The following is a 26,711-nucleotide window of genomic DNA, read 5'->3' as shown; positions in this document are numbered from 1 at the left end:
TAAATATGTAGCACCCAGCACAGTGCCTAGCAAAACACCCATGTTAGTGCTCATCTCTGTGCCACAGAACACTGGACACACTCCATCAAGGTCCCTGCTGCCTCTGGGGACACGTGGCAGGTAAGTGTGGCTGTTCCTGGCTTTCAAAGCTCTGGTGTCTACCCTTATTCACAAAGTTCCCTGTAGTTCACTTTACATTTATTAAGTATCTACTGTGGGCCAGGCACTGCTCTGGGCACTGAGAATAGAGATCTAGAGACACAGAACTTGCTCCTAGAAGTTTATAATTTAGTTGTGAAGTCAGCAACAGAAGCCATTTTCACCTAAGGAGATAAATGCTGATAGGTTCGTATGTATATGTATGTAGGGGTGTTGGGGAGGACTGCTAACCAGCCTAGGTGAGTGAATGAAGGCTTCCTGGAAGGGGTGAGAGGGTAGCGGAGTCTTGAGGATGAATAGATATTAGCACTAGGAGGGGCTTATAAAATCACAGATGCCAGGACTCAACCATTCAAGCGGGGAGCTTGAGCCAGTAATCTGCGTTTTAACAAACAATTCCCCCCGTTCTTACGGATAACAGTTTTCACTAAAGGTTGAGACCACTGTTTTGTGAGCTATGGAAAGTGATATAAATACAACTGAGATGTCAGTTAGGGAAATTTTAGAAAAAAGGGGTAAATCTGAGAAATATTTAGCAGTCAAAATCCAGAAAGCCTTGAGGAATGGACGGGAGAGAGGTAAGCAGAAAGACGAATTAGAATAAATATAAGTTGTATCTCACAGTGGGTTTCTGGCTGGTGATAGAGCAGATAGAACAGATGGGTGATGGGATTGGGAGACTTGCCACACCGCGGTTCCCCAAAGTTGACCGAATTGATGCCATAGGTTAAAAGAAATCCCCTTCCTCCTTTCGGTGTGCATCCCTCTCCCCAAGCTTGGGGTAAGGCAAGATAGATGGAGGTGCCACTGGTGGGCAGGTAGGGGAGAAAGGAGGACAGGATGAGTGTTGGGGTCATAGTTGATGTTGAGTTTAGTGTAGGTTGGATTTCAGCTGCCTGTGGAATGCCAAATGTGTTCAGCCTTTAGTTTGGAGTGCAAGGGGTTTGGAGGTATTGGTATCGTTTGGGGTTATTAGCAATCTCGTGGTAAGAATCTCCTGAAGAGTGGAGAGGAGTGGGTCTGGACAGAACCCTGAAAGGGCCGACAAAGTAGGAAAGATGAGCTTTGTTAGGTTCTAAAGAAAATGTTCGACCTCCCCCACTTTTTACAGCGGAAAGCATCCTGAGAAGTTTAAACAGCCTCCGGACACCAGGCTCCACCTTTGCTGGGAGAGCAGCGGCACAAAGCACAGCTGACTCTTGTTAATCACATTAGTCAGGTTCTGTAAAGTCGAGTGAACACTTCTCCTGGGGGAAATGCAGGGCTAGGTTCCTGTGGACCTCGGATCACAGCATTTTCATCAACTGATCAGTGTATCCCCTTGTTTTATGTGTGTTTCTGTTTAAGGACACATTATTTAATATATATTATCGGTTTATTAACAGTGAATTGACGGCCAACAGCACTGTAACTCATACCTGAACAAAGCTTGCCCAACATGTATTTTCTTCATAAGGCCCATCACGGTCTTCTGCCCTTAGGAAGCCTAGACAGCACTTCAGCACTACACTTGGGGGATGTTTTACACGGTGGAATCAACCAACAAGAGTACAAGAGTATAGAACACTTGGCCCCGAATAGATCACAAAAAAAGGATGCCTACAGCATGAGTGCTAAAACAAGAAGGCAGAGTGTGGCTGTGTTTGACCTGAGTTGGGAATATGCACGTCAGGAGACCCGAATCTTTGACCACTCTGGACTTGCATATATATAAAGCATCATGAGTATTGATTTGGGGATTGCAAATAAATTTAAGTGAGTGGGCTCATTCACAAATACAGAACCCACAAATAATGAGGATCAGCTGTATTTACATTTATTCATTTTGACTTTGTAAACATGGTCATTTGAGAAAAAGCAGCCATTGCTCTAGTGTCCATTGTCTCAAATGAGTCAAATAATGGGAAGAGTGTAGTTTAATTGAAAGAGTTTTGGACTAGGCACAAAGATACCTGGTTCTCGCTGTCCTCGCCCCACACATGTGGGCCTATCATAGCTTTCTGAGCCCATGTGTCTCATTTCCAACCTAAATTAATAAGACAGTAGTTTCCAGGGACCCTCCAATGTCTTTGATTAGTTTTCTCTGGTTGCCTTGTCAATATAGGAAAGATTCTCTTAACTAGACTTTAACAGAAAGTATGGCCAATATTTAGACCAGCCTGTTGTGAAAAGCAGAGCGAACTGTTTCTTGCTGTCATGCATAATTCTGGAGGCCAACACTAACACTTCCAGTATTCCAGATAATTGGGGGAGCAACAGAGAAAAGTTGGGAGCTTCTTCTAAAATAATATGTTGAAACTGAAAAAAAAAAGTGCTTTCTTTACTGCATGTGTACACATGGCTTTGTTTGAATAAGCACACGTAAGAGATTTTTGGAATGGATTTATAATTTCATCCTTGACTAGTTCCTGGAGGATATATATTTTTTTCTCTTTTAAGGAAGGAGGTATAGGTTGGAGAGGGTGGATCCATCTTGGCAAACAGTGAAACAAATTTAGCTATGTAAAATGTAACCCATCAACTAGGGACTATAATTCCACATCTTAATTATTTTCATCTCCATAGTGATTGCGCAATGGACCTTTTGCAGTGGTCCAGGACTGTTGCAGTGGCCACTGGCTAGCTCAGTCTGCCCCCTCACACCACCCTCGATTTTACTGAGCATTAAGTGTGTGTGTATATATATTGTGCTATACATCTGCCTAAAGTCCTTTGGTGTCCTCAGGATAGAGCTCAGACTAAACACACCTGACAGACCCTCCTCCCCAGCCGCTTCTCCCTTACATATGTCAGGGTCTCATCATCCTGAGCAATTTGTTATTTGTGCAGCAGTCTGACTTTTTACCCTCTCTGTGTTTGTCTACCATTGTTCTCTCGGCAAGCCTGCCTTCTGTCCTTTAATGCCCAGCATGGTTGTTTGCTGCTGCATGAAATCTTCCTGCCTTTCCCAGGGAGAAGTAAATGTTCCTTTCTCTCTGCTTATCAAAAAGCACACATCTCTTTGGTGTGATGAGTACCTCCAGACATCAGTCAGCATCTCCTCTATGGTGGTAAAATACCATCTATCAGCAGATCTGAGCACCTCTCTGCCACCTCCCTCCTGCGCGTGGAGGGCAGGGAGTGCAACACCGCCGGAGCTTCGAGGGGAGAGGTTTCCTGCAGGCAAAGCAGCCTGGCCCTTTCTCGCTGGCACTAGGTACCCTTTCCCACTGGGTGAAGCGTCACTGTTAAAGAAGGTTAAGTTTTCCTTTGAAGTGGTTTTGTGAGATTTATCCCAGTTAGGGTTCCTCCCGCTAGCCCTGACTCACAGGTGTTACCCGATCGTCCCTCCCCCAAACCGGTGTGGATTTTTCTCCCAGCTTTGAGCTCCAAGGTGGATTCTTTTTTTATCTTTCTAAAATTTTTTTATTGTTGACACTATTACAGATATCCCTCATTTTCACCTTTGCCCACCTCCATGCGGCCTCCATACCCCTCCTCTGGCCTTCACCACACTGTCGGTGTCCATGGGCTATGCATATACTTTGGCTAATCTCTACTTTCTTTTATCCAGGATTCTTTTTTTATTTTGTATTTGGAATATAATTCATATACCATAAAATGCACCATTTTGAAGTGTGCAATTCACAAGATTATATAACCATCACCACTGTCTAATCCCGGAATATTTTCTTCACTCTCAAACTACCCATACCCATTAGCATCGGCTTGCTATTTCTCACTCCCTTTAGCCCCTGGCATCCACTAATCTCCTCTTTGTCACTATGGACATTGCAGATAAATGGAATCCTATAATATGTGGCCTTTTGGGTCTGGCTTCCTTCACTTAGCATAATGTTTTCAAGGTCCATTCATGTTGTAGCCTGAATCAGTACTTTATTCCTTTTTATGGGTGAACAATATTCCATTGTGTGAATAGACCACATTTTGTTTTTCTTTTCATCGGTTGATGGATCTCGGGTTGTTTCTACTTTGGGGCTGCTATGGATATTTATGTACAGGTTTTTGTGGGAAATGAGAATATATGTTCACGCACACACACACACACATACCTAGGAGTGGAATTGCTGGCTCACATCCTAACTCTGTGTTTAATTTTTTGAGGATGTGCTACGCTGTTCTCCATAGCACCATGGTGCCTTCTTAGCTTTCTCGGGGTACTTGCTGCATCCTGTGTGTCATACAGCTATTTTATATGTTTCCTGGCTTCTTCTAATATATAGCCCTTGAAGGCACACATTGCCCCCAGTGTTGATCTTTTCCACACATATAGCACTGGGCCTTGTACATAGCAATAGCTAAATAAATTGACTGTGTAGAGGGGTCACATCCAAGGTCAGCTGACTGATTCCCTCTGGCACTACTAAGAGCCAATTGTGCTAAGTAACTGATAGTCTTAGCACTTTATATTTCTGGTTCCTAATATTTTTCCTGAAATATTTTTTATCTCTCTAGGCCTTACTTCCCCCCTCTTTAAACTCAGAGACTTGGACTTTGAATATGAGTTCTTGGAGCCTGGTGGTTGAGAACAGACTCCAGAGTTCAAATGCCGGCTCCAGTATTTACCAGCTGCAGGATCTTGGACAAGTTAATTCCTTATCTATAAATGCATTTCCTTACTTGTCAAATGGGTATATTAATAATACCTACTGCATACAGTTGTTTTGAGATTTAAATAAATTACCAAAATTAAAGCACTTAGAATAATGTCTGACCTGTTGGGAAGGGTCCGGTAATGTTAGCCCTTATTATTATTGCATAATATATTTGTTTTCTTTTAAATTCATGTTTTACCCAGAGACTTGTAGGCTTTGTGAATCTTTTAGTTGTAAGTCCAGGAGGCACTTAATTTTAAAATAGCACAATTTCTATCATCTTATTAGTTCCCAGAATAGGGGGACTATTCTTTTACTGTCAGGCACACATTAACCTAAGCACATATTTTTGAAGGCTTTCCTAATGTTAATATCTAATGTTATATATTTTACATTTGTATAGTGTGTACATTGTAACTTTTTATATATTTCAATATGAAGAGGTTCAGATGCTTTACTAAAACCTTTTAATGAATAAGAAATAGTTGACTATTGTAGAGTAAACCATTGTTATACAAGCAGTTATAGTGACGTGGTGAAAGTCTTGTTAATCATACTTAAAGGAAAAACTGTTTCCTTTCTCTCACACTTCTGACACCAAATGAGTGGCTTTTTTCTTCAACCAATCAATTCTCTGGACACTGATGGGATGTCCTACAGTTCAAGTCAGTTCTGACATTAACTGTTAACTGTTAATTAAGTCAATTCAGCACACACCTCATGGGTTAAGGGCTCAGTCCCACAAGACCGCCCCCACTTCAGACATAGTCCCAGGTTGCCTCCTGAACTTCTGACTGACCAGCTAAAACCAGGGGTTTCCATTGACCCCCCCCCCTTCAGATTCAATAAGTTGCTAGAATGGCTCACAGAGCTCAGGGAAACATTTAACTTACCTTTGCCAGTCTATTATAAAGGATATTGTAAAGAGTACAGATGAACAGCCAGCTGAAGAGGACATGGGGTGAGATCTGGAAGGGTTCTGAGCAGAGGAGTTTCTGTCCCTGTGGAGTTGGGGTGCATCTCCATCCTGGCACATAAAGGTATTCATCAGCCCAGAGCACCCCAAACCCCATACTTTTGGGATTTTCATGGAGCCTTCATCATGTAGGTGTGATCAATCATTGACTCAATCTCTATCCCTTCTCCTTTTCCCAGAGGATGGCGAGTGGGGCTGAAAATTCCAAGCTTCTAACCATGGCTTCATCTTTCCGGCCAGCAGCCCCAATCAAGGAGTCCACTTAGAGCCACCTCAATAGAACCAAAGATACTCCTATCACCACCACCCTCCCCCCACTCAAGAAATGACAAGGGATTTAGGAGCTCTATGTCAGGAACCGGGGGCAGAGACGAAATATATTATTTACCTCACAGTACAAAAAATCAATATTGTTGAGTGACTTGAAATCAGTGAATACAAAAATTAGAGTGGGCATTTTGATTTAAATGTCAGAATTCCCTTACATCCATTTTTGTTTCTACAGTGTTTTCTTCGCTGAGCCTTGGCCTGCTTCCAGAACGATCCGCTACTCTAATGGTTTATGAAGATGTTGTCCAAATAGTCTCAGGATTCCAAGGTATGTTAAATATTTAAAAAGAGAACTGACAGTAACTTTTGGGCTGACTACTCAAATCTTATGAGGGACTGCTTATGTCAGGTAGTGATGGCAGTGAATTTATCCAAAGCTGGGACATACCATTCATTGTCCCTACCAGTGCACAACACATTTGAATTTGGGTTGAACTATCCGTTGGCTGTGATGTTGTTTCTTGTAGGCCCAGCTGCTAAAGATTGAGAGAAAAGAAGGGGCTCCATCACTCTGTCCATACCACACCTCTCTCATCCCTAAGGCATGGAGTATTCACCTCATGAGGTGAGAGCCAGGACCCTGCCTGGACTCACTGACCAGTGGACAGGGTCACTCTCAAAAGAATTGTAAGCATTCGAGCACACAGAGTTCCAGTTTTGCAAGATGAAAAGGTTCTAGAGATCTGTCGCACGACAATATAAATATGCTTAATACTACCCAACTGTACATTTAAAAATGATTAGGATGGTAAATTAATGTTACAGGTTTTTTACCACAATAAAACCTCCTCCCCTAACAAAAAAAAGAAAGAAGTTCATGAGCACTCGAGTGTGGCTTTTCCCTCTCAGTTTAATCCTTGTCATGTGCAGCGATGTGGTGTAAACATGACCTCACCCCTCTGACCTCTCTGGCAGAGACTCATAGAGAGCTCGAGGGACTAGGGACTTTCCCTTTGGTTGGTGTTGGGGTTGGAATTGGGAATAACACTTGTGTCAGATGTATTTCAGTGATGAGGTGCCACCTAAATCATGGGCCTTGAGAATGCTATTTCCTGGATTTTAATGCTTCACAAGATTAGTTTTTTATTTATTTTTGTATTTTAATACCATTTTACACTAATAATTCTTCATCTAACTACATTCATGTGCTGTTAGCAAATGAGCTGAACTCATTCTTTTTTTATTGAGTAGCTGTGAGAACACGCAAAAAGGCGGACATGTAGCCTCTGTTCTTAGAAGATGGCTTTGAAGAGAAATTAAGTAGATGTGTCTAGCAGCATATGTAACTCGAGTTTGGGAGAGAGAACAGTGAAAGCCATGAGTTACCATTTTTTCCCTCCCCCTCAGAGAGCAGACCTAGGCCTTAGTCCACAGCTTCCATTCACATTAGAACCACACTGTGGCCTAAGCCCATTGACCTTGCTACCTCTAATTTTTCTTTGATTAGCTTTGCTACTGTTGTTTCACTACTAAAAAAATCATGGCTTTCCTTTTTTGCCCAGTTTTATTACGATATAATTGACATATAAGCTTGTATTAGTTTTAGGTATACAACATAATGATTTGTGCATGTTTATGCTGTGAAATGATCACTACAGTAAGTCTAGTTAACACCAATCACACACATAGTTAGTTACTAATGTTTTTTCTTGTGATGAGAACTTTTAAGATCTATTCTCCTAAAAAATTTCCTATGTACAATACAGTTTGATTAACTATGGTCACCAAGCTGTACATTACATCCCCAGGACTTGCTTATTTTATAACTGGACGTTTGTATCCTTTGACCCCCTTCGTCCATTTTGCCCACCATCACCCCCTGCCTCTGGCAACCACCAATCTGTTCCCTGTGTCTGTGAGTTTGGTGTGTTTTATTTTTGATTCCACATATAAGTGACATTATACAGTATTTGTCTTTCTCTGTCTGACTTATTTTATTTAGCATAATGCCCTCAGAGTCCATCCATGTTGTCACAGATAGCAGGATTTCCTTCTCTTTATGGCTGAGTAGTACTCCATTGTATATATACACCACAGTTTCTTTATCCAGTCATCCATGGAAGGGCACTCAGGTTGTTTCCACATGTTGACTATTGTAAATAATTCTGCAGTGAACATGGGGGGGTGAGACCATGGTTTTCTTGAAATGGGAGAATGTTTATGCTTCCTTCTCATGTTCTTCAGTAAGTCAGGAACCTTGAGCCTCTTGCTAACCCAGTGGAAATGATAGCAAGAGACTAACAGTTGTAATTCATGCCTCTGATGCAGACAAGCTGTGCTCACCCATTTATTTCAGGGTATTAGAGGTCCTTTCTGTGTCTTCTCTGGAGATGAGAAGTCATGCTGGTGACTTGTCCTCCAACCTCAGCTGCCAAAGGGCTTATACTTAACCATCTCAGGGCCAGGGGCTGGGACCTAGCTGGGAGAGAAGAGCTGGAGGCATCAGCTCGTCTTTCTCTTTCTTTTACTGGGATTGAGCTAAGAACCCAGAAGAGGTGAGAATCTCAGCTGATAGGTGCTGGGGTACAATGGGTCTGGGACCAAGCCAGGCCATCCACGAGCCCAAATGAGAAAGAAATAGAAAATATAAATAAGAAAAGGGAGCCAGTTTGTAGCAGGTTAGAAAGCAGCAGACTGGGGATTCATGGAGTCACGACAGTGTCACAGCATTCAGGCGAAATCCACAGACTCTGCCTTGTCCCAGAGCTGCCCTGAGCGCAGAACCAATTGCTGCTGTACCTTCATCCCTCTGGCTCCCATCCTTGGACTCCACACATCCCTTTCTCCCTTACCGCCCCGCTTGTCCTTATCAGTAACCAGAGGGGCAGATTAAAGCCATCCTCCAGCTGGGGGGTCTCAGTCTGATTATGATACCTCCCTTTCTGCCACATTTCGAAGTGTATACCTTACCTCTCCAACTAAAATGTTAAAGCCTCAAGTGCAAGGGGTGTACCCTCTTCATCTTAGCACCTACAGGGCGGCCACATCAAGTCGGAACTCTCGGGCGGACATGCAGGCCCTTCACGAGCCTCCCCTGGCCCTGGTTCCCCGGCCTGCCGTTGGCTCCCGCGGAAGCCCTCAGCCTTCCCGACTTGCAGACCTGCTTCTAGATGTGCGGTCTCTTCCACCTGCCTCCGCTCAGTCTCAGATACCCTTCACGGGTAGCGCCCAGGGAGCTTCTTTCCTCCTGGACAGTTGGTGGCTCTCTCCTGAAGTTTCTCCTGTACTTTTTAGGATAGATCTCTTATGTTAGCATTGAAATCACTGATAATTAAGCTGTTTCCACGATTCTCTTCTTTACCCTTGAGTTCCAGCTGGCAGGGCCTTCGTCCTTTCCTCTTCGCACCCTGTGCCTGTTGCAGAGGAGACCCTCAGCACGCGCTGTTTGGATCAGTGTGAGGGTGCGCACGGTATTTTGTACCATGGCTGTCAGTTGGGGGCAGTTTTGTCCCCAGGGACATTTGGCAGTGTCTGGTGATGTTTTGGACTGTCATAACCTGGGAGCTGCTACCGGCATTCAGTGGGTAGAGGCCAGCTCTGCTGTTGGGATATGCTGAAATGTACAGGATGGCCCCTGTCGCCCAACAAAGAACTTCCTGGACTGAAATGTTAGTAGAGCCGAGACTGAGGAGCCCCGATCTAGTCAGAATTGAGACAGACCATTATTAGGACATAGTGGGCTGCTCAGTTAGCTCAGCTTTATAGTTGCTTCTACAAACTTCGTTGAGTACCAGCTATATGCAGGACACGATGTGATGAGTTTCATGGAGTACCTATTAAGGAGCTTCAGTCTAAAGGGGGAGGCCAGATGGGAAATTATTGCTTATCCTGCACCTATTATATACCAGGAGGCACCGTTAGGCATCATGATGTGTGTTCTGATCTAGCACCATAACAAACATACTGTGATTTTAAAAATAAGAACCTGAAGGCCAAAGTATTCCAACTAGAAGGTGGCAGAGGAAAGACTAAACATAGAGGTAACTAATGATTCCACTGCCCATGTTCTCTTCTCGTGGCACCTCTGATCAGGGAGATTTGCAAATGTAGAAATAAACATAGTACAGGGCACAGAAAGATAAGTGCTGTAAGAGAGATACAAATAGTGTTTAGAACTTGGGGTGGGATCCAGAAAGGCTACACAGAAGAGGCGGCATTTGAGATGCATCTTGGATGAGGTATAAGACATGCAACTAGAGGGTGGGAAGAAGCTTGGGATGTGGAGAAGAGCATGGGCACATGTGTAGAAGCAGAGAGCTGTGCAGTGCCCCTTGGCCAGAGCCTGAGAGCCGGTTGGTAATAAGTAGAGCATCTCTTCTGATGTAGGCACAGTGTACTGGGAAGGGATACAGAGGTTAGAATGAAAAGAATTCATCTCTGCCTCTTACAAACAGAATGACTTTGGACAAGTCACTTAACCTCTTTGAGCCCCAGTTTTCTCACCCATAAAGAGAAGAGAGAGTTCCTTCTTCCCAGGATTGTTGTAAATATTAAATAAAATAATATGTATATAAGAACTTTTAAAATTCTTTTTTAAAAATTATATTTATTTATTTTTACATATGTCTTTATTGATTTCAGAGAGAGGAAGGGAGAGGGAGAGAGAGAGAGATAGAAACATCAATGATCAGAGAGTGGTCATTGATCGGCTGCCTCCTGCACGCCCCCTACTGGAGGTCGAGCCTGAAACCCGGGCATATGCCCTGACCAGGAATCAGACAGCGATCTCCTGGATCCTAGGTTGATGCTCAACCGCTGAGCCATGCCAGCCAGGCAAGCTTTTTAAATTCTTAAAGCTCTGAACTATAGCTCTCATTTACGGGACAGGTGGAGTAGTAGTTTGAGTCTGGTTGGTCTCTAATTGTCACCACCATTGTTAATTTGGTAAGCGGTGCAGATCCTTTGAAGGTTTTTGGGCAAGGAAAGGATGTCGTCAGAGTGGCCTTTTAGAAAAGTCGATATGTAAGTAGATGAAAAGGGCTAAGTCTGAAGCAAGGGGCCAGTTCAGAGACTTTTGCAATAGTTAAGGCAGGGTATTGTGAGGTGGAGGCAGAAAGGGAGGGAAAGATGATGCTAGAAATGATGCTAAGGGAAGATTGGCCAGTCCTGGCACTTGAGCAAATGTGCAGAATAACAGAAAGGGGAAGTATGGCGACAAGCCGGAATCAGACCTGAGGTTGGGGAAATTGTTAAGTGGGAGAGAAGGTAGAGGGTGATTACAGAGTGCTTGATGGGATCCGGGTTGCCGTGTCCAGAAGGCAGAGGAAATGCAGACGTGGAGCTTTGCAGAGAGGCCTGCTAGAGAGGAAGGTAGCAGTGAGCTTGTGGCCGTGGAGGGGAGTCAGTATGGACGGAGCCCAGAAACAGCAGAGGCGACTGTGGCAGGAACTGTTTCATTGGAGGGAGGAGGAGGAGAAAAGTACTTGCAGAAGAAAAAGCGGGCTGACTGTGGAGGGAGCAGAGTTCAGCACCATGAATGCCAAGAAGGAGGGCCCCTGGGCGGGGGCGGCGAACAATGTTGACATTGTGCAGAGGTCAGCGAGACAAAGGCTGGGAAGTGGTCTTAGGGTTCGTAGATTATACAGTCATCAGTCGGCATTAGCAAGGGCAGCGAGTGTTGGCGTAGAAGCCACATCACTGGGGGTTGGGTGGAAGGAGAGAAGGCATTTGCAAAGGGAATAACAGTTAAAGTCATGTTTATTGTTATTTTTCCAGATGAGTAAGAAATGGGTATATTTGTTGGTTGGGGAGGAAAAGCCTGTAGAGTAGATTGTTGATGAAGACAAAAATAGTTTGTCGAGCCACGTCAGTAAAACAAGGGAAAATTAGGATAGTTGGGTTGACCTTGGAAGAGAGCAGGGGCAGAAAGAAGAGGGAAGAAAGATTTTAAAGCGCAGAGAGAGGATGTGATGGCCTCAGGATTTTCAGTGGAGGAGGGTCTGAGTATTTTGGGAATGGTGGTTGCAGCCCTAAGTTTGAAACAGCTGCCTTGGGGAAGGTGGGAGAGAGGCATCTGGAGGAGACTGTCCACTCTCCATCTCTTATCTCCCCCATCACCTCCCTTCCTGAAAGGTGGGGAATTTAGCAGCTCTAATACATGAAGATAGGCTTAAGGACAACTTCCCCAACCCCACACATACCCACTGTAAATTTTTTTTTACACCATAGCTTAGAGTGGCCTCAACCCTTCTACTCTTCAGATGTTTCCTTGGTCATTCCACCAAGCAGCAGTCTTACCTGTGCTCCATGGGGTGCATGTTTGTTCCCTCAGCAGACAGATATCCAGGTCTTGCTGGTCACAGCATGTGTCAAATCAGCTGGGCTGGCCACAGCCACTTGTAGTAAACCCATCCCCAGCATGGCCCCTCTACGGCCCCCTCCCCCAGCCACAGAAGACAGACCCAGATGTCTGGCCAAGGACCGACTTCTCCTTATCAAAAAGGGAAGGGAGACAGAAGGGGGGAGAGGGAACAGGAGAGGGGAGAGGAGAGATACATCTCCCACTAAAATGCATGGCATGTTCGACAGTAAGAGAAAGTACAAGAAGGACAGACAGGCACAGAATTGGGCCGAGATCCCAGGGGCCCCTGAGAACTGGGGAGCAGCCATGGTTGTGGTTTCCAGATTCCAGACCACCCCCATAAAGCCCTGCTGGGGTGTTATCCTTGGGTACAGTGTGACTCCCTTTTCCCTGCTCTAGTGTAAGTTGGCTTCTGTTCCTTACACCAAGGGGGACCTCACGATGATCTCAACCTGCCCTTCTCACAGGGGCTAGTCCTAGGCCTGGAAGGACGCACGTATCCCTCCCTGTTCTGGGGTAACCAGCCTGGACTCTGCATTCTGTCTTAACCCTCACAAGGACAAGTCCCCTCTTTGCCCTGTCACACTTTAGACACATTACTCTTTACTTTAGTGAGTCCTTTGTCTCCCTACTGTGTGAAACCCAGGCTTCAGCAACATTTTTAGACTAAAGAACAGTGGAGAAAAGGAAATTAAGTCTCAAAAAATTCACTATCATTGATAAAAGTATCGGGAGCAATGACTGTTACGTGGTTGGGAATGAGGAATTGAAAAAGAAAGGGTTGACTTTGACTCTCCATCTCTGAGGGCAGCAGGGAGCAGGTCTGAGGAGGCAGACAGCATACAGGGGGAGTGGAGGGAAGGGATCAGGAGAATCTAAAAGCCCCCAGCCTGGAAGCTTGTGGCATTGAAGCTGTGCAGACTGAGCAGAGGACAGCAGTATCCTGTGACATCAGAGGAAAAGAAGATCAGACTAAGGAGAGATTACAGTGAAAAGATATACAGATAAACAATACAAGGCACATGGATGCCCGTTCCTTTGACCGAAGGCTTGTTTTAGGGTTAAGGAAGGACACCGATGGTCTGGAACAGGACTGGCTACCTGCCCTTAGTTTTAGCGGTGACCGGAGTTAAATAGGACTGTCATGGCTTTGGGCACCCCTTGGGCTCTAGACCTGGGTCTGTTTTATGGAGTGGAGAATCAATTGTTTGAGAAATCTGATCGGCGATTTTTAGGAGTTTGGGAGCATTGTGACCACCTCAGTCGCACATGGTCGAAGCAGCCTACCCCATGCGTCATTGGGCCATGGAAGCCCAGTTCATTGGGCTTCCGTGGCCTCACCTGTAGGAAGAGAGATGTAAGTTGGTTGATCCTTTGAGCTCTAAAACTCCCTTACTCACCCGGCCAGGCGTGGCTCAGCGGTTGAGCGTTGACCTAGGATCCAGGCGATCGGGGTTCGATTTCCTGTCAGGGCACATGCCTGGGTTGTGGGCTTGATCAATGACTCTCTCTCTCATCATTGATGTTTCTATCTCTCTCTCCCCCTCTCCTTTCCTCTCTCTGAAATCAATAAAGATATATTTTAAAAAGAATAATAAATAAAATAAAAAATAAAACTCCCTTACTCTCGAACACTTCTGTATAGGTGTATCCCCTTAAAAGTTTCTGATCCAGCGTTAAAAGGAACCCTGGAGCAAGCATAAAGGCTGTCAACTCTGGGCAGGCTGTAGGGCCAGACCATCATGGATTGGGGAGAGGGTGCCCCCTAGCCTACCACAGGGTCCCCCTCAAGCCTGGGGTAGGGTATATGATGACCAGGATGTCAGCACAGAGGAACTTTTAGTCAGTAGAAATGTGTGCTTTCATTGGTAAATGTTACAACTCCCATTTCTATTCGTTTCTGTCTTGATGTTTTTGCTGGGTTTTTGCAAAATGACTTAGCATCTTTTAGTCTTGTGACTGTCACCACAGCATTAGGTAAAAACAGGTTCAGGTTTTACAGTCAAAAGAACATCTAGAGTGAAGTCAAACTGTGGGTGATGTCACAAGGGCACTGTCTGACGGGCCTGTCGTCTCAACCTTCCCTCTGCAGGAGAGTTGGGTTTGGTGAAGGAGCATCACTTCACATTGTTTTAAGAGCCCAATATAAAATCTGCAGCATAATCTGTCACACATAGGATGTACCCCACCAGCAAGACTGGATGCCAGGTGGCAGCTTCCACAGAGGGAAACGGGTTCCTTACTGTTGGGCTCTTTTTTGTAATTCTTGTCCAGGCTGCACATTTAATTCCCTGGATCTGCTTCGAGTGGGTCTGTGGAGTTCAACCAGATTTTACCAGACAGAGAAGGATATGTTTGCAGCTGTATCAAAGGGTATCAATTGCCTTGTTTGTGTAAAGAGATTGTCATTTACTTGTTTCACTTGCATGGACTTTGTTTCCCAAGATGTTACCCCTGTCCATAGGCAAATGCTGTGCAGTGAAAAGACTGCTCACAAATAGCACTTGGAAAGCTTTTTGTTTAAAAACCTAAATAACATCCTGTGTCAAAACAAATGCCACAATGGGCTATTATTTCTAGCCCCATAAGAGGAATTGTCACATCTCAGCGTCCAGCGTGAATGGGGGACGGGAGGAGATGTGGGGAGGATTGGGGGCAGGGGAAGCCCTGCTGAAACCTCCGAGAAGCACTTCCTCGTTTGGCATTTTCTAAAAACAGCAACTGCTGCTTTGGGATGTAATCGAGAGGTTAATTCCTGCAGGTGCCCGGCCGCAGCCTCGCGTTCACTTCCAGCGGAGAGCCCTGCGGTTGCCAGAGAACACCAGCTACAGCGACCTGACCGCTTTCCTTACCGCCGCCGGCTCCCCCTCCGAGGTGGACAGTTTTCCCTACTTGCGAGGACTAGATGGAAACGGAACAGGTAACTTGAGTCTCTTCTTTTTTCAGCCTGGCTTCTGTGTTTGAATCTGTGTGTGTGGCTTAAAGTGTTGGTACTAAATGGGAAAACTGAAATTGCAGACGGGGAAGGAGCTCTTTCTCCAGGTTCAAGTGTGTTGAAACTGTTACTTAAGGAGTTTAGTCTGCACCACTGCACAGTTGAGTTTTACTGACTGTCTCCTTGAGCCTTTCTGCTTGTACCAACTGCCTTAAGAACCTTCTCTGAGCTCTCCTTCAGTGGAATGACTATATTTAATTCAGGGCAATTTTTTTTTTTTTTAAAGCATAAGATCGATCAGTTAGAGGTTTTCTGCCCCTGTCCTCTGCCTCATCCCACTGGCCCCAGACCGTGTGTTTGGTGGAGCAGCCTGTTTCTGGCCTTGCAGAGGTGCTTAGCCCCATCCACCCACCCACGTGTCAGCTGGGAGGGAAGGCGGCACTGGGGCTGATCCAAGATGAGCAAACCAGTGCTCCCCACTCCCAAAAGATAAGAGAAAATAAAAGCCCACTAGCCAGAAAATTTGTAATAGATCCTTATCAGTAAAGACTGGAGACCTGAGCCTCTGCTCAAGTGCTTGGTACTAACATGGTTCCTAGTCCTTGTGGTGACTGGGCAGTGATGGATTCTGAAGTCCTGAATCGTTTTCTTGTCTCCTCTCTTCTTTTCCTGGACACTTTAGTCTAGTTACAACATAAACTCGAAAACCAGAGGCTGTTCTGGGTTAAATCCTGCTGGGTGAGTAAATTACTGCATTTCCCAGGGACACTTTCATTGAATATCACTTCAGCATGATTGCATAACTGGTTGTTCTGAAAAAGCTTCTAAACCCGCAACATCTGATCTGTTTTGTAGAATTAATAAATGACTGGCACCAGATCAGGGTGACCTGGTGATCTGTCACTTGCGTTTCTTCCCTCTGCGGTACTTGTTTTCAGAAATGTTTCTTCTTCTTTTAATTTTCATGTGCAGATGATGCAATAAATAGTCAGTAATGGGACAGATGCATGGTAGTCATCTTAAGTAAACATTATGGGGGGAAAAGTGTTAACTTTCACTTTAAATGTACAGCCCTAGGAGAAAACTCAAGTTTCAGAGAACGTGATAAAGTGCAATCTGAGACCATCGCGAAATCTCCACCAGTCTCCCTGACAAAATGGTGCACAATCATAAAACCCAACTTGGAGAAACGACCTCTCTTGAATAAGTTGTGAAATCCGAGATGACGGAGAAGAACCAAGATGTAGGACTATAGATTTTAGTGGAGTTTACTTTATTTGAAAATCGCTGTTGTTTCAGAGGGAAGAGGGGTCTTCGGAAGGTTACATTCAGCTTCTTTCCCACTGAAATAACTAAGTTGACCTAGGAAGAATTCTTTGCGTGCTGCCGGGAAAGGCAGCCGCCCCGCTCCACGGTGTGTTCCCTGGAACCCGCGAGGGCGTGGGAGGGAGCATGGGCTCCGTGAGGCGCCCCGCAGCTCCTCAGCCGCCTCCCCATCCCCAGCTCACTTTGTGCACAGCTTCTCCTCTGCCCCACAGTTGTCTGCCTCCTGTTTTATAAACCACATCTAAGGGACTTAAGCTTACCGTGAGAACCTGCACCCCGCGTACCTCTTGAGATTACAGGTCATAACTAGAGTTCAGTGAAGGTAAACGGACGCCACAGATGTGATGGGAAAGTACTCTGAAGGCTGGTTTCCTTGGAGCATTCTCAGGGGAATTGTGTCTAGTTTTGAGGGAGCTTCCGGAATTGTAAATAGAGAAACAGCCACGTGGAGACTTCGGCCAGGTCCTTGCTTGCTGATGCCCGCCCTCCCCGCCCGTCTTCTGCTCCCTTAGTTTCCTGGCATCATGTGGGTCACAGACCATGGCCGCGCAGCATTACACTGTCCCCTGTGGCTGCTGAGAGAGCATAGCACTGTTCTGTGACGGCCCCAAGGGGTTTTCTAGAAACTACTGCTAGGAACTCCAGGCGGATGGAGGGAAATCAGTATAAGTAACGGGTGAAATTGTCCTGCAGTCAGAATAGCTGGTAATGGGATGCAAAGCCAAATGGAACCTTAGGTGCTATCTGAGCAGAGCTCCTCATGTTACAAGCGAGGAATCAGAGGCCCTGAGAGTGAGCCAGTGGTGCCGCCCCTGGTCCTGTGCTTCAGCCTCGCGCCTCTCTTTTCGGACATGATGGGGGAGCCAGGGAACATCAGGACAGAACAGAAAGGAAAGACCCCTCATACACAGAACTCAGTATTTTATATACAGTTACAGTCTCATAACAAGGATTGGAGGGGAAACAATTTAGCCTTTCAAAGTATGAATCTTTCCAGAATAGAGAAAGTAGGAGGGCAGAGGGAGGGTCATTTGAAAGGCATTTAGTGGGGCACTGAGAAAGGAGGCCTCAGCAAGCCGATAGAATTGCCTGCAGTGTCTTCAAACAGAGGACTTTTTTTGTTGTTAATCCTTACCCAAGGATATTTTTTTCATTGATTTTTTTTTTTTTTTTTTTTTTTTTTTTTAGAGAGAGTGGAAGGGAGAGAGGGAGGGAGGGAGAGAGAGAAGAAAGAAAGAGAAACATCGATGTGAGAGTCACATCAGTTGGTTCCCTCCCGCAAGCACCCCACCTGGGGCCAGGGATTGAACCTGCAACCCAGGTACGTGCCCTTGACTGGGAATCGAACCCTCAACCTTTCGGTGCAGGGGCCACACTCTTACCACTAAGCACACCACCGGGGCAAATAGGACTTTTAAAAGGATATTCACGCACTTGAGCTTTTCGCATATTGCATTTAATTAATGTGCCCTTTTCTGTAGTGCTGTATTTACTTCTGAATGTTTCTAGCCGAAGCCTTTTCTTTCCATAGACTCACCTTTGTTTACTTCTCTACAAAACCTCCTTAGTTTTGCAAAACCTCCTTAGTTTTGCAGAGAAGTAAAACAAACCCAGAGGAGTGAAGTCACTTGCCGGAGGCCTTGTAAGCAGTTGCTACCGGAACCCTGCTTCCTGTGCCAGTAATGTGCAAGAAAATAGGAAGGGAGAATCAAAAGGTGATGAGTGGGGAAGACAGGTTGCCTTTTCTGGGAATCAGGAGGCAGACTGAAGTGGGAGGGAAGGATGGATGATGCTGAGCCTTGAGTGCTCTCTGACTCTTACCTACAGCTTCCCTTTTCACACTGCCTGCCTCAGGTTGGATGAAGGAGGTAGCACTGCCTACCAGAAAACATTATCTCTAAGTTGTTTATGCAGGGTAGAGTAAGTTACTTAATTTCTGTTTGTTTTGAGTTTTATCTCATTGAGGGAATCTAACGGAACCTAGTAGAGAGGCACACATTGTGGACCTGGCTTTGCTTCTGTGTTACCTTTGGGCAGTGAGCACATTTAGGTCTCCATCCACAAGCTACTTTGACCAGAAACCTGGTAAATTCTGGGTTTTGGTTTTCTTTATCCCAAAATGAAATGGCCAGGCTAAAAGATTTCAGAACTTGAATCTCTGACTCCAACATGGACCTTTTGATCAAATCCCCATTTCCATGCTTTTGCCTACATTGAAAACAGATACGGGTATAAATTATAAAGGGTGCTGCTGTAATTAGTTGTATAGAAATTGCTCCATGAAGGTTTTAGCTATAGTGTTGTGAGACTCTAAAATTCACTAGGAAACATCCAAGTTTTTTGAATATATCTGAGCAAAACTGACAACAATTGCTGGAAAGCAAAATCTCAACAGATTGAGAAAATGCTCCAGAGAAATGCAGTTTTGTAGTTTGATATTATACATTACAGTCAAAGGAGGAGGCAGAAGGGGAGATTACATGAAATTCATTGGTGGCAGAGTAGGAGGTGGGAGGAAGCAAAGCTGGGAAATCTCTGAGATTGGATAAACAAAATAAGGATAGTTAACAATTAACATTTATAGCACATAGAGGTGGTATGCAGGGGAACCAGGTAACAACGAGGACTTTCCTTGTCTCGCACTCTGGTGGGAGATTATGCCCTGAGGTGTCTGGAAAATGGGGGGATTACTTAGACATTCCAAAGGTCTGTTATCTTAGATGCCACAAGACAATAGACAGGCCCAGTTAAGGTAAAGATCGACCTTTTCTAGGACATGACTATCCTGCATGACTCACTTTCAGTTAAGTTTTAATTTCAGACCATCCTGTGTGGTTACTTTAGGTCTCTGAGCTTGTCAGGTTTAGTATGTAGCCCCTTTTTGGTCCACAAGCTTTAAATATTTAAATGTAGCCCTAACTGGAGGTTTAAATATGCTCAGATAATTGATGGGTAAGTAAATATATAAGTAGCTTAATAAAAAATCCTATAGATTGTGTTCTAATATAGCTTAAAATTTTTTACCATTGTGTTTTTGTCATTGTGTTTAATGCAAGATTTAAAGTTATGACAGAATACATTTTGTGTTATCATATTTCACTTGAGAAAAGGTTTTCTAAAATGGATTGCTTAAGTGTATAAATATAATGGCTCTCTGATAAGCATTTCCTAATTTATCTGTAAAGTAGACAGTCATTGAAGCATTGGCTTGGATAAAAGGCCTCTAATGCAGAATAATTGGTATATTAAATTCCTTTTAAACAGATCAAAATAACAATGGCAACTAAAATCACTCATAAATATTTCAGACCCAAATTTTCAATAGTGTACTTTTAGTAGAAGTAAATTAATATTTTGAAGAACTCCTTGAAGAAACTTACCTTTTTTTAAAAAAAAAAAAAAAAAAGCTGTCTCTAAAACACTGGATTTCATTTTGGTGATCTGCCAAGTAATTAACATGTGCATGGGGCTCCATTTGAGTCAGTTTCAGGGATTTCCACAGGCATCTCCTTGTCACATTATAGGCAAGTCCTTCCCTTTGGAGGTCGTTTTTTAAAGCAAAGCTCAGTAATTAGAATGGGCAACCCGAGTTTGGATCCCAGCCCTACCACGCACTATTCTATGCCCTTAGGCCAGCTCCCATTTTGACCCTCTCTGAGCCCCAGTTTCTCTATGTGGAAATGGGGATTTTTCCCTCCTTAGAAAGTCAAGGTGAGGATTATGTGTGTACAGTGCTTAATGCAGTCCCTGGCAGATAGGAGGCATGGTACTGGGTAACTGGTAGCTATTACTATGTTTTCGGAAATGGTTTCCACAGCCCCACGTAGTAGGTCTTTGTGCGCATGTGATGGAGAATGCCTCTTGCTTCCAGGAAACGGCACCAGGTACGACCTGAGCCCAGTCACAGCTGTCAGCGTGCACTTGCTCAGCAGTGATGGAACGCCGGTGCTGGTGGATGGTCCCATTTATGTCACCGTGCCCTTGGCTACACAGAGCAGTCTGAGGCACAATGCCTATGTCGCAGCATGGCGGTTTGACCAGAAGCTGGGTAAGCAAGACGCCTGTGCCCATGATGCGCTAACAGATGACTTCATCAGTACCGTTTGGTTTTCTTTTTAGGAGGCTTGTGCGAGTCTCCTTTCCTTGAAGGTGTTGAATGCCGCTGTTCACGGTGCGTTACGTGGTTTCTGGTGGGTAGCGCTTACTCCACCGTGATATTCAGGCATGTTCTTTGGAGGGTTTTTTTCTTCCTTCCCTTTTTTTGTACTTTTAAGCTGATTTACTTGAAAAGAGTCTTTAAGAATCTTTAAAAGTTATTAGAGCTAGACTTGTCTCTTAATCTTTAGCTTTGATTCTTTAGAAGGTCATATGATCTCTCTTGGTCGTGTGGTTTTCTTTTCCTGTTTTCTGAAAAAGGGAAACATTACCAATATTGTACAAAAAAATAAAAATTACTATTCCACCACCCAGAGAGAACCACTACTAGTATTTTAGATTATATTCTTCCAGTCATTTCACTATGCACACATGTATTAGTTCTCTGTTGCTGTGTAACAAATTGCTCCAAAACCCAGCAGTTTTACATTACAGTGGACACCTGTCATCTCACAGTTTTGCAGGAACACAGGCACCTACCTGGTGGTTCTGGCTCAGGTTCCAGCAAGGTTGCAGACAGGCTGTCAGCCAGGGCTCTGCTCATCTCAAGGTTCAGCTGGGGCTAGCCGGCACGTTCCCACTCTCACTCACAGGCTCCTGGAGGCCGCAGCTTCTCACAGGCTGTTGGGAAGAGGCTTCAGTTCTTTCCCACATGGGTGACTCTGTAGGGCTGCTCACAGCACAGCAGCTTGCTTCCACCAAACCAAGTGATCCAAGAGAAAATAAAAAATAAATAAAAATTAAAAAGCACAAGTGGGCAAAATGTAAGTCACAGTTGTTTATAACCTAATGTCAAAGTTGCATACCATCGCTTCTTTCCATATTCTCTTGGTCACAGACGCCAACGCTGGTACAGTGTGGGGATGGACTACACAGGCATGTGAATACCGAGGGGTGGGGATTATTGAGACCCTCTTAAGCTGCCTCCCACAAAATATATGTTTAACAGAAATGGGGTTATATGCTATGTACTGCTCTGTAATGTGCTTTTAAAAATTATTTGTATATCAATACATCTTTCCATAGCATTAGCTATTATTCTTCAATGTTAGCATTAATGAATGCATAGCATTCCATCACTTGGAGATGTCATGATTTGGTTTCTCAACCCCTACAATCAGGAAAAACATTACTATTCTCACCAATGCTGTGATATGTATCTTTACAGTGAAATCTTTATGCACGGTCATGATTATTTCCTTAAGATAAAATTTTAGAAGAAGCAGAATTGCTGGGTTAAAATATACATATTCTAAAGCTTTAATACATATTTCCAAATTTTTCTTCAGGAAGTTTTATATCTGACACTCCTAATAATGAGATGGGAGTGTGTGCTTGTACTTAGGGCTCTGATGGCACGTTGGTTCCTATATGCCTGTGCTTTCCAGTCCCAAGAAAGTCAAGCTTGAAAATACGAGTTTTCAAATAACCTAGTTCAGATTACTGGGAGATTTTTTTTATATCAAATGTATTTTCAAAGACATCTAATTGCTTGAATAGTTAACTTATAGAGATTTATATTTGGAACCAAATGCCTGTTGGGCTTTTGGGGGTGGGGGGTTGTTTTGTTTTACTTTCCAAATCATTACTAACATAATTACTTGTGTGGGACGCATCGATTTTACTAGACATACTGAATTTGACGTTAGCTGGATTGTTGTGCTGCACTCAGTAAGAAGGGCACTTTGTCGTCGGCTGGACTGTGTTCCCTATAGCTGGGTGGTTTTTTGAGGCATTGTGGTCACAGTCAGAACATAAGGAGTCCTGGGCCTCCAGGAGAAAGCAATGTGAGGGGAGTGTGACTGAGAGAATCTCTAAAGAGCAGGGGAATTCTGATAAGAAGAAAGGACATGGATAAAGAATGGAGAGAAAGTGGGAAGTCTTGCACGTGATATCCTGAAAACCTGGGTTCTGCTACTTGTTACACTGAGTGTCTCACTTTCGGCAAATCACTTATGCCTGTTTTCTCATTTGTGCAAGAGTACATTTGTAGATTCTCATTCCTTGTATATTCTGCTTCTCTCCATTGGCCTTCTCAGCTGTCCCCAAACACCACTGGGTCAGTGCTCTGAAGCATGTGGTTAAGAGCAGGGACTCTGGGGGCACACTGGATTGGAATTCCAGCTCTGCTGCCCACTTGCTGTGTTGCCCTGGCCAAGTTACTTAACCTGTCTGTGCCATAGTTTCCTCAACTGTAAAATGGGGATAATAATAGTACCTAAGGTTGTTACAAAGAATGTATTAGAGTTCCCCAGAGAAACAGGTGTGTGTGTGTGTGTGGAGAGAGAGAGAGAAATTTTAAGGAATTGGTTAATGCAGTTGTGGAGGCTGGCAAGTCCAAAATCTACAGGGTTGGCCAGCAGACTGGCGATTCAGAGAACAACTGATACTGTAGTTTGAGCCCAAAGGTAGTCTGCTGGCAAAATTTCCTCTTCCTTGTGGGAGGTCAGTCTTTTTTTTTTTTTTAAGGCCTTCAGCTGATTAGGTGAGGCCCACCTACATTATGAAAAGTAATCTGCTTTACCCAGTCTACTAACTTATTTATTATTTATTAAGTTTTTTTATAAGTTCATTGGAAAATAATCCAAGGGTTTTTGATCTTTTTTTTTTAAACTTCACCCGAGGACATGCTTGAGAGAGGAGGGGAGAGGGAGAGAGAGAAAGAGAGAGAAACATCAATGTGAGAAATAAACGTCAGTCATCTGCCTTCCGTTTGCTCTCTGGGGATCAAACCTGCAACCCAGGTATGTGCCCTGACAGGGAATCGAACCAGCAACCTTTCGGTGCATGGATGACACTCAACCAACTAAGCTACTCCAGCTGGGCCCCCAGTCTGCTGATTTAAGTGTTATTGTCATCTTAAAAATACCTTCACAGCAGCATCCAGACATATTTGAACAGATATCTGGGAACTGTGGCCTAGCCAGGTTGACACCTAAAATAAACTATGCCAAGGAGTAAATGAGTTAATATTTGTAAGAAGCTTAGTACAGTGCCTGGTGTACACAGCAAGTATGCCCTAAGAGTTCATTAAGTAATCAACAGTCTCCCCATTCGGTAGAGGCTTTTCTGTACCATGCCATCCAAACCACTTTCCAAGATTACCCTGAGCCCAGATTTCTCGAAGATTGTTCCCCATGTGCTGCCTCCATTTCTCTATACACTGTAGTCCTGCTCCCATTGTCCCACTCTCCTGAAACAAATGTCACTAAGTTCACCAGCAGCTGTGTGATTGTGAAATCAGGTGACCTCCTTATCTTCTTGGTCTCCTGTACAGCATTTGGTGGTTTTCTGTCTTCTGTAGAGGGGCCTCCTTCCTTCGCTTTCTGGCTCAGTGTCGCCCTGGACCCTCCTCATCTGCCAGTCCCTGGCCTCTGCCCTGCGCACCTAGCTCCTAACTTATTTTCTCTGCAGTTGCTGGGGCATCTGACGGCTTCTCACACTCCCACAGCTACCTGTGTGTCTCACTGTCTATCAGAGATCTCTTTCTGGATGTCCTAGAGGAAACTCAAATTCTACATGTCTAAAACCGAGACATGTGCCCCACCTGGTGTGGCTCAGCGGTTGAGCGTCGACCTAGGATCCAGGTGATCGGATTTCTATTCCCGGTCGGGGCACATGCCCAGGTTGCGGGCTCGATCCCCGGTCGGGGGTGTGCGGGATGCAGCTGATCAATGACCCTCTCATCATTGATGTTTCTATCTCTCTCTCTCCCTCCCTCTCCTTTCCTCTCTCTGAAATCAATAAAGATATATTTAAAAAAAAATAAAAATAAAAATAAAACCAAGACATGTAGAATTTGTCATCAACTCCCCTCACTCCTGTCTCTCATCCTGTTCATCTCTATGTTTCTTCTCTTGGTTAGGAGTATCATCTACCAGAAACCTCAGAGTTATCCCCAGTGTGTTCTTTTGCTTCCCTTCCCACCCGCAACCATGTCTGGTCTGCTCTGTCGCAGAGTCATATTGAGGTCAGATCAGCATCTCTCCAAGTTACCCCGTCCTCTCCTTCTCTGTGGTACCTCTGCCTCGATTCAGATGCTCCCCTCTTTTCTGACCAATTCCAGCAGCTGTCTGACTGCCTTCTGCCTCTCCTTAACTCTACTAGATCTGCATTGCTACTTGAACTGTCTTTCAAAACCACAGGCCACTTTCCCACGTGAGATGTCTTAGAGCAATTCACCGTGAGGCAGTCCGCACCCCCTCGCTGTGCACACAGCTCTTCAGAGCTGGCCCTGCCTGTTCTCCGCCGCATTTCCAGCCACTGTCTTCTGCACCCTCTCTGTTGCTGCCACACCAAACTCCTTACCCTTCCCTGGGGATGCTAAGGTCTCCCTCATAGCTTGTCACTTTGTGTGAGCAAGATCTCTTCTCTCGAGTTCCTTTCTCCATCCCCTAAACAGTAATTTAGGCACATTGTATGGATTGTTGTGATTCTAGAAGCACATAAGGACATGGCCTTGGCAGTTTCTTAGGTAATATCTGTGTCCTCATTGAGTCTTATCTTTGAATCCTTATAAGCAAGGACCATTTCTGGCACATCCTAGGTACCCAACTAAAATGTTTGTTGAATAATTGAACCAGGTAAGGATCATTTAGATGTTTTTAAAGTCAGGATAGTTTAAGATATGGCACAGTAACATTTGTACTTAAGATGACTATATACATAGAATGTACCTTCACTTACTTATGCGCGTCTGTGTTTAACGAAAGGATGGTGCTTTGAGCTCTTCTTTAGAGAAAGGACAGCTATGTTGGATTTTCTCCTTGTTGCTATTCTTCTATGTCTTCCTGCCTCCTCTTGTTTGAATGACTCTATTTGAATATAGATGAGGAAGGCTGGGAGTAAGGCTAGGTTATGTTCATAATACAGTTGACCTTTGAACTACATGGGTTTAAACCTTATATGTCCACGGATTTTTTTTCAGTAAATATACCATTGGCTCTCCTCAGATTCAACTAACCACGGGTCAAAAACAGTATTTTCAGTCTGTGGTTGGGAATCCATGAATGCAGAGGGTCCCATATGCATTGTTCTGTGCCATTTTATATAAGGGACTGAGCGTCCGTGGATTTTTGTAATCGTGGAGGGGGGAGGGGCGGTCCTGGAACCAATCCCCCTGCAGATCCTGAGGGACAACTAAGTTTTGGGGGAGTCGTTATGCAGGTGCCGTGGCCGGTGTGGCTCAGTTGGTTGAGTATTTCCCCACGCGCCGAAAGGTCGCTGGTTTGATTCCTGGTCAGAGCACATGCCCAGGTTGCAGGTTCAGTCCCCACTTGGGGTCCATACGCGAGGCAGCTGATCCATGTTTCTTTCTCACATGGATGTTTCTCTCTCTGTTTCTCCCTCTCCCTTTCTCTTGCTTTAAAAAATAAATACTTAAAAAAATTTTTTTTTTCAGTCTTCACCCAGGGATATTTTTTCCAGTGCTTTTCAGAGAGAGTGGAAAGGAGACAGAGAGAGAGAAACATCAATGTGAGAGAGACACACTGATTGATTGCCTCCTGCATGCGCCCCAGCCGGGGCCTAGGATCCTGCAATGGAGGTACATGCCCTTGATTAGAATCGAACCCGGGACTCTTTAGTCCAAGGGCTGACACTAGCCACTGAACCAAACCAGCTAGGGCAATAAAACATTTTTTTTTTTTAATTTTTTATATATCTTTATTGATTTCAGAGAGAGGGCAGCAGAGGGAGAGAGAGATAGAAACACCAATGATGAGAGAGTCATTGGGGATGGAGCCCACAACCCGGGCATGTGCCCTGACCGGGAATCGAACCCCGATCGCCTGGATCCTAGGTCGATGCTCAACCGCTGAGCCACGCCCGGCCGGGCTAAAACATATTTTTTAAAAAGCTATATAAGCATTTCGACTGTGCAGGGGATCAGGGTCCCTTATCCCTGCATTGCTCAACTGTACAGTGAAGCTTTCT

General features: G+C 44.6%; 1 protein-coding gene across 3 annotated transcripts in view; it reads left to right on the top strand.

Annotated features, from left to right (window-relative positions):
* Positions 1-26,711, top strand: part of FAM171A1 (family with sequence similarity 171 member A1) — a 124,337-nt gene that overhangs the window by 74,952 nt on the left and 22,674 nt on the right. For 2 of the 3 annotated variants that reach the window (XM_081144048.1, XM_081144050.1), the window contains exons 3-5: positions 6,236-6,328; positions 15,123-15,281; positions 20,494-20,670. In XM_081144048.1, the coding sequence (XP_081000174.1) occupies positions 6,236-6,328; positions 15,123-15,281; positions 20,494-20,670 (429 nt within the window). The remainder of the gene's footprint in view (positions 1-6,235; positions 6,329-15,122; positions 15,282-20,493; positions 20,671-26,711) is intronic. The other variant, XM_081144049.1, reaches the window with a different exon arrangement.

The sequence above is a fragment of the Miniopterus schreibersii genome (assembly GCF_964146895.1).
Source record: "Miniopterus schreibersii genome assembly, chromosome: 1".
NCBI classification, from domain to species: domain Eukaryota; kingdom Metazoa; phylum Chordata; class Mammalia; order Chiroptera; family Miniopteridae; genus Miniopterus; species Miniopterus schreibersii.
This window is presented reverse-complemented; position numbering and strand designations above follow the sequence as displayed.